The sequence below is a fragment of the Pituophis catenifer genome, unplaced genomic scaffold, assembly GCF_029215685.1.
Source record: "Pituophis catenifer annectens isolate HBS135680 unplaced genomic scaffold, rPitCat1.0.hap2 SCAF_4, whole genome shotgun sequence".
Taxonomy (NCBI): Eukaryota; Metazoa; Chordata; class Lepidosauria; order Squamata; family Colubridae; genus Pituophis; species Pituophis catenifer.
The window spans coordinates 55,991,582-56,005,217 of NW_027256884.1; the positions used below are offsets into that span (position 1 = coordinate 55,991,582).

Here is a 13,636-nt window from a genome sequence, read left to right on the forward strand (position 1 = left end):
CGCAAGTCGAAGGGCTCTAGGTCCCACTGGCTTTGCCGTTAGGAAACGATTCGTTTTGCGATTCGACTGTACAAAGAAAACCGCCGCCTTAGATTCTCTACAGTACTCGCTTAACCCAACTGAAGCGTATTCCGCTCCCGACTCGTTACTCTTTTTTTCGTTCTGGGCCCACCTAGTTGCGAAGGCAGCATCGGGGAAAGTGCTGAAGTTGCTATAAATCACTTACCTGCGCGACAGCATTTTGTTCCAGAGATCGCTAAAACGCGCGGCTTTGGCGAAACTCCTGCTTTGGCCCTCTCTGCTGGAGCCGCACTGTAAATCACGGGTGCCGCCTGTCACCGACCACGCCTGGAACAGGAACTTGGCTGTGCCGGCTAGACTGGCTCAGACTTTCCCATTCTTCAACAAGGTTTCTTGCTCTTCCCTCCTAGCAGATATATTGACGTGCCCCTTTCCTTAAAGGGAGTTGCGCTTGGTTCTTACTTGAATTTAGAACTCCAGCTTTTGATTTCATTGATCAACTGCCTAATAATCTTTGATCAAGTGGAAAATCACTACGGGGGGGGGAATAGCTCTTTTCCATCAGTCGTGCTTCAGCTATACAAGCCTTGGGGGGAGCTGTCGTCTCTGATTATTGGGTTCGGTTTCCTTTTTGCCGACCACTAGTCTTAAAATCTCTCTCTCTCTCTCTCTCTCTCTCTCTCATACACACACACACACAACATCACTAAGTAGATAAAGTGAAACTAGAAGTAAGCTAGGAAGAGGAGGAAAAAACAGTTCTATAAGACTTAAGAGCAATAATAAGAGCGTAAGCAATCTAACACAAAGGATGGAAAAGAAAGAGATTGGAGGAGCAGGAGGCAGGTTTTTTGTTTCATTCCCAAACTTGTGGGAGTTACTGGAAGATCAGAGAAAGAAAGTCTCAGAAAGATTCAAGAATGAACTGAGACACATTTTAGGGGAATCTACAACACTGACATAAATGGCACTAATAGGAGAGTCCTACACTCACCATATGTCCAGCAGTGAGCAAGCCAAGAATTTCAGGTGCTGGCAAATGGCCAAGCAATGGCCAAAGAGAAGAATTTCTATGCCTTGGGGAGAATTACAAAGGTTAGGGGTTAAAATTGGTTCTCCATCAATAGGGACTGTGAGTGAAAGTTGTCATAGCAAGGGCAATGAGAAAGTCCAAAAAGAAACTGAGAGGAGCTAATGGCAACGATGGCCTTAACTGATCCTCAAGTGAGTCTAACACTTGAAATCAGGTGACAGCAACAAATGGGGTGGGTATAGACATAGTGATCTACATCTGACAGGACTTTTGCTGCTCAAGGGAATCAATAGTTGTATTAAAGTATTTAACCATATCACAGCTAAATGGTAGTTTATGTAAAATTGTTGTGTAAAGGTATCAACCTCCTGATCAGTCCTGTCAGAAGCAGCACAGTTAATAATACAAATTAAGGTTAGTTATATTAATTAAAATTAAGGCTGTAACCCCTGCTTGGACTGATAGTTTCCTATCTATGTTTGAGCTCAAAGTTTGGCAATTTGGTTGCAAATGTTTCATCACCATTCAAGGAGACATAGTCAGTGCATTTTGAACTCTGCTTCTCTTTCAGAACACAGGTCTTTAAATACCATTTTGTGAGATGCAAATTAGTCTGAATGTTGTTTGTTTGGATATTTCTGAGTCATGGTCTGATTTCGGACTGTTCAATTGGCTGGCTGTTGTTACTGGGTTGTAGTTAAGTACTGTCTGTGATGCAGATTAGGACTAGAGTTGTTATCTGGGTGGTTCTGAGTCATGATCTGGTTTTGGCTTGTTTGATAGTTTGAGTGGCTGGCTGTTGTTATTGAGACGTAGTCTGTTTTTTGTGAGCCAATGGGTTATAATTTTGTTGCTGCGTAGTGGGGTGCCTGTTTGTTCATTTTAAATACTACCTTCGGGATCGTCGTTGATGCAGTTCTTTCATTCTCAATGATTGATAGACTGGATTAATGTCGATGTGTCTGTTTATTGACATTGGTGAAAAGCCAGGCTTCAAGGAATTCTCTTTCTCTCTTTGATTTCAACTGGATTACAACTGTGGTCCCGGTTAAATCAAATTTGTGACCTTCTGAATCTTCATGGACTGATATGAGAGATAATGGGTCATGTCTTTTGATAGCCAGGAAGTGTTCATACAAAGGTTGATAGCTTTCTTCCTGTTTGTCCAACATAGTTCTTTTTGCTGCACTGGATTTGGTATATGATGCCTGATCTTTGGTTTGTTTCTGTCTGCCCTTTCAGTTTCGACAGGGTCCGTCTGAGAGTTGAGGTTGGTTTGTAGATTACTACGAGGTCATGTTGGCATAGTCTTGTTGTCATTTCTGAGACATTCTGTATGTAGGGGATTGTGATTTATCTGGTCATTGTTGTTCCTGTTGTAGTTATTGTATTGCTTTGGGGTGTCTGTATGGTTTGCATGTAGGCATCTCTGGATGAAGTTTCATGGGTATCTGTTTCTCTCGAAGACTTTGTATAGGTGTTTTTGTTCTGTTGATTTGGCCTCTGTGGTGTTAAATGGGATTCCCCTCTCCCAAACAGTGTTCTGACACAGCTTTGTTTATGGCATTTTGAGTGGTTGCTGTGGAAGTTGAGAATTTGATCTGTATGTGTTGCCTTCCTGTACACAGGTGTTAGAAGTTGGCCATTGGTGGTTCTAGTTACAAGGACATCCAGAAATGGTAGTTTGTTGTCATTCTCAGTTTCTATTGTAAATTGGATATCCATGAAGATGTTGTTGATTATCTGGTAGGTTTAATCAACCTGATTGCGCTTGATTATCACAAAAGTGTCATCGATGTAGTGTACCCATAGCTTGGGGTTTATCTGTGAAAGTACAATTTCCATCTTTTGCATGATAACTTCTGCGACTAGGCCAAATATAGGAGATCCCATAGGCGATCCTTCAGTTGTTCATAGATCTCTCTGTCAAATTTGAAGTAGGCGGTCAAGCATAGTTGGAGGAGTTCGCATATGCATTCTGTTGTGAGTGGTTCTCTTGGTGGCTGTGCCTTGTCCAGTAGTTCTTTGATTAAGTCAATTGCTAGTTTCAGATCTACCAATGTGAATAATGAAGTAACATTGAATGATATAGTTTTGTCTTTATCAATGTGTAGGTGTTTGAGCTTGTCCAGGAATTGTGTGGCGTTGTTTATGGAGTATTGGGAATCACCAATTAGGTACTTTAGGCATTTCCACATATCTTTCACAAGGTTGTAAGTGGGCATGCCAGGGAGTGAGACAATTTATTTGAGTGGGGTGTTTCCTTTGTGCACTTTTGGAAGTCCATAAAACTGAGCTATGTTTGAGTCGATTGCTTTCATTCTCTGATATTCTTCTTTGGTGATTTGATTTGATTTGATTTGATTTGATTTGATTTGATTTGATTTGATTTGATTTGATTTGATTTGATTCTTGCAACTTTTTAAGGGTTTTGTTGATCTTGTTGGTCAACTTCACAGATCGGTTGGTCTTGATGTGCCTATAGGCAGGGCCGGATTTAGATTGAAAGAGGCCCTAGGCTATTCCACTTATGAGGCCCTTTCACCAGTGGTGGGATTCAATTTTTTAACAACAGGTTCTGTGGGCGTGGCTTAGTTGGAGGTGTGGCTTGGCAATCATGTGACTGGGTGGGTGTGGCTAGCTGGTCACGTGACTGTGTAGGCGTGGGTAGCTCGTCATGTGACCGGGTGGGCATGGCTATGTGCATAGACTTTTTTCAGAGGGCTGAAAAAAGTCATTTCTGACTGGGCCTCGCACTTTTGACCGGTCCTCACACTTATGACCATCCTCACATTTATGCCCGTGCAGCTTTCTTAACAACCATGTCACTCATTTCACAACTGCTTTTCTTCACCATGGTGACAAGATAGGGCAAAAACGTAAAATGTGAGGACAGTCGTAAGTTCGAGGACTGGTCAAAAGTGCGAGGACCAGTCAGAAATAACTTTTTCAGCCCTCTGAGTAGTCCATATGCATAAAAGGATACAGCAATAGAGAGGGATGAAGGAAGGGAAGGGAAATTAGAGTAGGAGAGAGAGGGAGGAAGAGAGGAGGAGAAGGAGAAAGGAAGAGGAAGTAGGGAGGAGAAGAAGAGGGGGAGGAAGAGAAAGTAAGAAGGAAAGAAAAGAGAGGTGGTAGGTTTGAGGAGAAAGATTGCTGTACAATAAAAAAGATGAAAGGGAAGAAAGCCAACCCCAAACAAATATAAAGATATTAAGATAAAGAATGAATTGTTAAACTTTAAAGAATAAAAGAGAACAAATATGAATAAATAACAATAATTAGAAACACACATACAAACATACAATGTATTTTCTTTGAACAGAGTATTTGGCCGGTTCACAAATTTAAACAGTGTTTAGTCATTTCAATTAAATTTACAATTTCTATATTTCCTTTTTGCCATATTTATTCCTCATCTATTTTTGTAAAAAAACCAATATTACTCTCATCCTCATCTCTAATCTTAATCAAATTCAATTTTTCCCTTCTATTCTATATTATACCCCTTCCCATTGTCATCTATTTTTATATCCATCCTCACATTGGTTAATTATGTAATATTACAGTTGTTTAATATGAATTCAACATTTTAATATAAATCAATTAGTTATATAACTACCTTTTTTGTATATTAATCAATATGAACATGAATATTCCAATTATTTCCATGCATTCCAATTTCTTACAAATCCATTAATTATATTTACCAATAATAATAAACCAAATAATTTCCCCCATATATTCCTCCAAACCACAACTTAACCATTTCTGCTTTCAACACAATATACAATTAATAGTATCTCAATTATTACAATTCCCTAGTTAAATAGAGCTTTTTTTCTTTTGTGTTTTAAAATCTCCTCTTTTTCCCTAAATTTCCTGTTGTTTGCACCTACCTTTTTTGGTGAGGAAAAAGAAATCTGCCTGCCTAATTTTCCAACGTGCAAAGCCAACAGCCTGCTTTACTTTCTCTTTCGTTTTTCAGTATAGTTAGGGGGGGAAAAATCAGCACTCTTTGCAAGCAAGGAGCAGATCCGTGAGCAAATCAGCTGGGGGTCGGGAGCCGATCTAAGCAAGGGCTAATTAGCCTCTGCTGAAGCTCCGGGGGCCAATAAAATTACAAAAAAAACACCAAACCCTTTGTTAAATTGCTGGCTCCCCCGTCCCTCGCCCACCACTATTGATTGGCAATAAATAGTGGTGCGGAGGGGCGGGGCAAGCCAGCAATTTAACAAAGGGTTCGGCTGCAGCACTGGCTCTAGGGCGGCCCTTTGAAGCCCCGAGACAAGAATTTGACGTTTTTTTTTCCTCCAGCCATCGGAGGCAGCAATAGATGGGGAGTGGGCGGGGTAAACGAACGGCAGAGAGTGAGGGTGAGTGAAGGCGTGGAAGCTGCTTTCTCCATCCTGCTCTCTTGCGTCCGGAGTCCACGTGGATCCCAGGCAGCGGAACTCAGGCTAGGGAAGGGGTGGGCAATTGTGGCTCTTTTACAACCTGTGGCCTTCAACTCCCAGAATTACTCAGACAGCCAAGCTGTCTCAGGAATTCTGGAAGTTGAAGTCCACAGGTTGTAAAAGAGCCACAATTGCCTACCCCTGGCTACGGTAGGCTGGCGCCGCGCGGGTGGGAGGCGAGGGGCGGGCGAGCCAGCAATTTAACAAAGGGCTCGGCCGAACCCCCTAGAACCCCCAGAATCCCACCACTGTGTAGGCCCCTCTTGATCTTGAGGCCCTAGGCTGAAGCCTAGTTAGCCTATAGGAAAATCTGGCCCTGCCTATAGGTGGATGTATCCTGTGGGAGTTGCTTGACTACTGTATGTAGTCAGCCTTGTCTACCATGTTTCCCCAAAAATAAGACCCTGTCTTATATTTTTTTGAACCCTGAAATAAGCGCTTGACCTTATTGCCATGCGCTCAAAAGCCTGATAGGGCTTATTATCAGGGGGTGTCTTATTTTGGAGAAAACAGAATAGTAAGACTGTCAACCTTTGTTGACTGGTAAGATGACAGTATTGTTATCAGTTTTGAGGGACTTCATTGCCTGTTTGTAAAGATGCTGGAGTTTTGTTTACGTCTCAGCATCGGGACAACGGTCTGATGTATTTGTTGTTGGGCTTCTTCATTGAAGTCTTTTGATTTTAAGGCGTTTTCTAGGCTTGCTAGGAATTCTGTGTTTGATGCATCTTTGTGGTTGAAGTTGAGACCCTTTATCAGGACTTGTTGTTCCTCATGTTTGAGTTGTTGGTTGGATAGGTTCTTGATCCAAATTTGTTCATTGTTGTGGGAGTTGTTAGCTGTTAGTCTGGATAGCTTGCTTTACAGGGCAGTGTGCTTCTTTTCTCTTGTATTTGTTGTTCTGTATTTGATTGCTGCATTCACATGTTGCATAAGTTGTGCTCCAATGGTAGTGTTGCATAAGAGCTTTTGCTCAGTGAAGTATTTTATGTATTTGTTGAGACGATTGTGAGCATCTGTTATCATCAGTCAGATCATGCATTTACCATTCTGTCCTGCTGTTCTCCATGCTGCTGGATGATTGATTGGAAGTCTGTAGTTAATGCTTTGAGAAAGTATGTTTTGTCATAGGCATTCGTGAAGGAAGAATAGCTGCTAGCATGTGGAAGCTTCTCTGCCAGTGAAGGTCTCCCAATGACGAGCGGCGTTAAGCATTGGATGCCCAAAGGTGGTTGAAATGTGTTTAAATATTAGTAGCTTGGGTTGATAGGCTGTTGGTTTGAGCTCAGCAATTTGGTTGCAAACGTTTCATCACCATTCAAGGAGACATAGTCAGTGCATTTTGAACTGTGCTCCTCTTTCAGAACACAGGTCTTTAAATACCTTTTTATGAGATGCAAATTAGTCTGAATGTTGTTTGTTCGGATATTTTTGAGTCATGGTCTGATTTCGGACTGTTTGATTGGCTGGCTGTTGTTGCTTGGCTGCAGTTAAGTACTGTCTGTGTGATGCAGATTAGGATTAGAGTTGTTATCTGAGTGCTTCTGAGTCATGGACATGACCATGGACCATGTTCAGACCATGACTCAGAAGCACCCAGATAACAATTTTAATCCTAACCTGGCATATTATGGTGGTGGGTTAATTTGCAAACCTCTTCTACAATAGTTTACAAGCTGCTATGACAACCTCTACACTGAGCATCAGTTTTGATTATTTTCCTGACCCATGCCCCATTTTGATGCTGCGAAGTAAAAACTGCTTATAGTTGTCCTAAATACGGGAATCTTTTGAAAGAACATCTGCTACAGAATTGAAAGGGATTGTCTGAAAGAGGATTAGAGTAGAACGATTTACGGTAGAGATAAGCAGTCTGGTTTCCCTCCAGATGTTTTGTACTAACCCACATTTTTAAACTGCTTGGAACTGATCAGAATTGAACTCCAAAGCATCTAGATATCCTAGGTGCCCGTCCCCACGCTTAAAGATCTCCGTACGAAAAATGAGCTGCTCCATGAAATGGTGTTCTCCGCGCAGCCCAAAGCCTGCCTGAGTCATTGTTTAGGCAGCCTCAGGACATCATTTCCTAGAAAGATGAGGTAATCAGTAGTAGGAAGATGAAAGTGGGGGGAGGATGTGTCAAGTGGCGTTTCTGATTGGCCGAGACTATATGCTGGACTATAAATACAAGCTCTAGACTAGAGGAAGCTATCTAGGCAGTGAGTGGTACCGGCGATCTTTACGCGGTTTTTGCTTTGTTCTCGGTGCCCGAGGGAATGCTGGCTGCCTGACTGTGTCTGTGCCGCCAACGCCGCGCCCGGGACGCGAATGAAGAAACTTCTTCTATTGCTCTTCAACTATCGGGGACTCGCGAGAGGGGGGGGACGTAAGGGAAAACGCCGCCGAAAATGGCCTCCTTCCATATCCGAGCCGCGCGGCCTGAGGACTGCGCTGATATTCTGCGCCTCATAAAGGTATAGCTCGCTTCGTGTTGGCCTGGGAGTCTCAACCGGCCGCCGCACGCAGCCCCGACTGGGGAAAATCTTAATAAAGTGAACCCCAGTACCGTCCGATTCGCCTCCTTTTGTTCTTATCAGAACAAATAAAAATAAATTTGCATAATATAAAATATGGTGCTCTGGAGACACTGTGGGAAGAGGGTGGGAGAGCGAAGTGTCATCCCAGGAACCAGAAAGGCGGTTCGATTCCCCACATAGGGTCGGCTACTTTTATCGGGAGACGTCAGCAAGGTTGACAGCAAAACCCACTAGACTGTAGAGTGTAGAGTAACATTAATACTCAGGGTCCTGATTACCAGTTTTCTTGCGATTCTTTATATACAATTTCTCCTTTAAGAAAACAAAGAGGTTTCCTGGCATTTTAAGAAGCAGCATTTTGGTTGCGCCACCTTTTCATGTGCTGAACTCTTCAAAAGCATCAGCTTGGCCTTTAATGTGTTACAAAATTAAGTAGTTATGATTAATTCTAGATAATGTGCATTGTATTTATGTTCTGTTTAATTTCCCTCCAACTTTTGCTGTTCTTTTTTCTCCAGTTCAAACTATGAACAAGAGAAAATATATATTTTATCATAATATTCCCTTTTTGATTATGTAGATTATAACAAAAACTTAGGCAATTATAGATGTATTTGTTTAAGATAAGACCAAACATGTTTTAATTGCAATAAAGTAACAGCAGACAATAATTTATTGCTAAATATTGAACAAACGATCTCCACCTGAAGATTGCCCTAAAGTGCTATGCTCCGCTACACTGTTTGTTTAATTTTCTTGTTTTTTAAAAAAATAAGTTAAATCTAACATTTCATTTAGGGGCAAAGGTAAAAGTCCTAGAGGGTGGGGGTGGAGATTGTTTTGTCAACCCTGAAACAACCTTTCTTCCTTTTGGACGCACATCTTTGCCCTCATGAGTTGGCAAAGAATTCCTTCCTCTTAGGAGGAGTAGGAGTCTATGATCACTAACCTCTGTGATACTATTAAAAAGTGAATTAAAAAACATAACTTTCCAAATAAAAATAAATGAACTTGTGGTTCTTTATGTCTAATGGAATAGAAAGTTAGCCATAATATTTTGTTTTGGACAGGAGCTTGCTAAATACGAAGATATGGAAGATCAAGTAGTACTGACTGAAAAAGGTAATGGTATACTTTAAAATAAATCTGGTTAATTTACATGGGAGATTGGGAAATCATAGTTAAATCAGCCTTATGTTCTCATTTTGCAGATCTTTTTGAGGATGGTTTTGGAGAACATCCTTTCTACCACTGCCTTGTTGCAGAAGTGCCAAAAGAACACTGGACACCTGAAGGTGAAACTTCAGCATTGTAATGTCTTTATTAGAAAAAAATAAGATTTAAACATCTTTAATAGAATTATACATAACTATTCCAAGGTTAATACTTAAAACATGAAAATATATTTTGGATTCAGACCTTGTCTTCCATGAATGGAAGGTTTTTTAAAAAAAGCTAATTGATCAATTCTGCTGGCAGGAAGTTGGAGGAGACATTTTTAGTGATTCCTTCCTTCCATCTGCATAAATATCTACTCTGGAGAATCTGAGGATCATCCAGAATATCATAGTAGCTGACAGTGGAGGGAGGTCTAGAGGGGAGGGTTAGAGAATAATCTCTCTGTTCCTTGCTGGCTGGATTCTACTGAGCATTTCATTTAAGGAATGTTCCTATTGGCAAGAGCAAATTCTGAATCCAATTTGATGTCTTTTTTGTTTTTGCTTTTTAAAAAATTGCTTAGTTATCCTTAAGACTATGAAGAACCAGGTATCCAGGTATAAGAAGAAAAAGTGTAATTCCACTTCGTTTCATGGTTATTCTTGTTTGACCCTAACATATCGCAATGCAATTCTGTTAAATCACATTTTCTTTAATTTGTCCCAATCTTCAGGTTACAGTCTCTAGCTTCGCCATGTACATGGCCCTTCCGTGTACATGGATGGGCGGGGAGGTAACTAAAAGATCCGTTACACAATAAAGTAGATGATCATGATATATGAGGTAAGGTCTCCAGGGACAAATACTATTCCCAAACATTTACCTCAAGTAAGAAGAAAGTATAAAAGCACTCGGTAGATCAGAAATCATATATGTAATTTCTGTTTTTAGAAATCTATAAAGCATATTAGAATATAAAATCAAATTGGAGACAGTAATACAGATTTAACTGGAAAAGGCCAAAAATTGAAAAATGAACACTTTTAACTCCTTTTTACAAGTGGTAGTGAAAAACACTGGTAGCAATTAACATGGCTGCTGCAATTCAACTGAAGATTCAGCTGCTCTTAATAATGTTTAGATGTCACGGATTAAACAAATGCTGTTGCCTCCTTTAAAGCACCTTTGCATTGTAAACAAACCTTCAGAATTTATTTAGAAGATAAATATCAAGGACTTTGATTTGGGAAAAGTCCTGATGTATAAATGTAAGAACAGTCCACAGCATTCTGATCTGCCGTTGTGAATTTGTTGAAGTTTATATTGCTCCAACATGGTATAAATAGGATATGGAAAGAGTATTTTTAACAAAAAAAATATAATTTTAATGACAAACTGACACAACTGGCCATGTATTTCAGCTGTACAGTTACTGGCATGTGCAGGTTCAGTTAACTGCATCTTATTAATATGACATTTTCTTTGACCAGTTTTTAATTGACAGGGATCTGTACTTTAACTGCTGCTACTTATTGCATCTATTGAATTTAAAATGTTTACTTTTGCAGTATAATGGATTAATTTTGCATGCTTACAATATCTATTTTGACAAATGCATGTAAAATTTGAAATACACTAAGTTGTTCCATTTTAATGATGATCTACCTATGTAAAATAAAAATAACTTTCATTGCAGGTTATGGTATTGTGGGCTTTGCCATGTATTATTTCACTTACGATCCATGGATTGGAAAATTGCTGTATCTTGAAGATTTCTTTGTGATGAATGAATTCAGAGGTATCTTAGATATTAAACATTAATATTTTAGAATCATGTTATAAGCCGTATACAAATCTGATTTATAAAATTAAAAATTTTCCCATCTTTAGGCTCGGGCATTGGTTCAGAAATTCTGAGGAATTTGAGTCAGGTAAGTAGATGATTATGGCTTTCCATTGTATAGGGGGGGAAAGCAACTGATTGATTAAAGTTACCTTCAGTACAAATGGAAATTTCATCTGATAAATTATTCCATTCATACGTTGTTTTACTTATTGATTACTATCTCATGGGTCTCTTAGAACAATTTTCAAAGATCTTTATGTTTCCAGGAAATAATTTTAGAAGATACATATAAATACTGATTGTGTAATTCCCTTTTGGGTCTAAGCAGAGTTATAACTGTTTTATTATATAAAACATAGAAATTAAAAATAGTAAGCCAACAAATATAAAAAGCACAAAATAAGAAAAACATATTTAAAATTACTTTACCCCAAACCATTTAATTACTTCTCCATATTTTCTGAGCTTGTTAACCATACTTGCTTCCATACATGTATACATAATTTCATATATTACTTTTTGTTCAGTTATTTGAAAATAATTTAATGATAAATGTGTTGCACATTTTAAAGGCTCATTTTCAGTATGCTATATACAGTATGCTATATTCAAAATATACTGCTCAAAAAAATAAAGGGAACACAAGCAGAAGACATCCGAGATCTGAATGAATGAAACAGCCTTATTAAATACTTTGTTCTTTACATACAGTAGTTTATACACTGCTCAAACAACTAAAGGGAACACAGAACTACTGTATGTAATGAACAAAATATTTAATAAGGCTATTTCATTCATTCAGATCTCGGATGTCTTCTGCTTGTGTTCCCTTTATTTTTTTGAGCAGTGTATATTTGTGCATTGAAGTATGATACTCTTTCCTCAGCAAGAAAAGTATTACATGATTTTAATTCAATCTGCATTTGAGCTCTTCGTGGTAGCACACTGAAACCTGTTCAGAAATTATTTTTAAATATGATTGAAGCAGTAAGGGATACTTAGTCCAATAAAGCCAATATTATTGAAATGCTATTGTTGAAATAATATAGGTAGTTCTCACTTAACTATGGCAATTGGGAGTAGAATTTCCAGTGATGCACCCGTAAAACATAACACCACATGGGAAATTCTGGTCCTAATTGCCATTCTTCAGCAAACCATTGCATGTTGTTAACCAGAGAAGTCACATTACGATTTGCCTGCTTCCCCATTGATTTTGCTTGTAGAAAGCCAACAAAGAAGGTTGTAAGTGACAATCATGTAACCATGGGATGCTGTGAGATTGTAATTATGAACTAGGTGCCAAGCCCTGATTGTAATCATGTGGCTAGGGAAATTGCATCAGCTGTAAGTACAAGGACCAGTTGTTCATCACTGTCTTAAGTTTGAACAGTTGTTGAACAAGTGGTCATTAAATGAAGAACACCTGTATGTTAAATGTGTGTATTGCAATGTTCATCCAGTTTTTCAGTTACTTTATACTGTTGTGAAAGTTTTTAAAGATTGTTATTGAGGTTAGCCTATAAAATACTTATATCTGGGTTGCAAAGCAATCAAAAATACATTTGGATTTGGATTTATTTTTTTATTTTTTTTTTGTAGCTGTGTCTGATCCTGAAATTCTTGAGGAATTCCTAATGCAGTTCAGATGAGCACACAAGGAATATTTAAAATTGGCACTAATTTTAAATTTATTTATATATAGATTTAAACATTTACAGGTACCATGTCTTAAGACCAGAAATGTGCCACCACTTTTACCTATGTTCATGTTCTGTTTTTCTTTCTCCAGATTGCTGTCAAATGCCGTTGCAGCAGTATGCACTTCTTAGTCGCAGAATGGAATGAACCTTCCATTAGATTTTACAAAAGACGGGGAGCTTCTGATCTATCATCTGAGGAAGGATGGAGACTCTTCAAAATAGATAAAGAATATTTGATGAAGATGGCGACTGAAGAATGAGTTTTGTCAATGCAATAACCCAAATACAAATTAAATGTGTAGTTTCTCAAATTGCTATCCCTGTATTACTTTACTTTCATTTTAAAATTGAAATAGTTAATAAGTATCTTAAATCTAAAGCTCTAATACTAATGGTGTAGATGTTACTGTGTTGTGGACTTCTGAGACTCCAATGTGACAACAGTTTACTTTCAATACATCTGTGATTCTAAAATGTCTATTATGTGTAACTTCATTGTAAGTATCCTTCAAATGTGTACAGTGTACACGGTATGTTTTTTTGTTTTCAATTATTTACATTTATGAGGAAATAAATGTTTTCTTATTAGTGATCACAAATGCTTTTGTCAACTTTTATTTACTGGCCTTCTTCTCCAATCGTTTATATCCATTACAGTTTTGCTGTTTTTGCAATCTCCTATCACATATCACTATCTTGTACCCCTTTTAATCCATCACCAATTTGAAGAGCCCTCAAGGTACTACTAGACATTTAATTCCTTGGGAAGTTTCACACAGATTTAAGATAAGGCAACCTAGGAAAAGTAAACTTTCTAGTAGGGTGCTGTGATTTTTAAGGATCTTCAAGCTTGACACTACAGTACATGAGGTACACGAAGG

At 38.7% G+C, this 13,636-nt stretch overlaps 2 protein-coding genes across 4 annotated transcripts in view; one reads left to right on the forward strand and one right to left on the reverse strand.

The window, feature by feature from the left end:
* ACOT9 (acyl-CoA thioesterase 9) overlaps positions 1 to 301 on the reverse strand; it is a 77,317-nt gene extending 77,016 nt beyond the window's left edge. For all 3 annotated transcript variants that reach the window (XM_070944070.1, XM_070944069.1, XM_070944071.1), the window contains exon 1: positions 227 to 301. In XM_070944070.1, coding sequence (XP_070800171.1) covers positions 227 to 240 — 14 coding nt within the window. In that variant the 5' untranslated portion in view covers positions 241 to 301. The remainder of the gene's footprint in view (positions 1 to 226) is intronic.
* A 7,394-nt stretch (positions 302 to 7,695) lies between these two features.
* SAT1 (spermidine/spermine N1-acetyltransferase 1) lies at positions 7,696 to 13,354 on the forward strand. Its single transcript, XM_070944077.1, has 6 exons — positions 7,696 to 7,985; positions 9,119 to 9,170; positions 9,260 to 9,343; positions 10,903 to 11,004; positions 11,097 to 11,137; positions 12,845 to 13,354. The coding sequence occupies exons 1-6, from the start codon at positions 7,920 to 7,922 to the stop codon at positions 13,013 to 13,015; spliced, it is 516 nt and encodes a 171-aa protein (XP_070800178.1). The 5' UTR covers positions 7,696 to 7,919; the 3' UTR covers positions 13,016 to 13,354.
* The last annotated feature ends 282 nt before the right edge of the window (positions 13,355 to 13,636 follow it).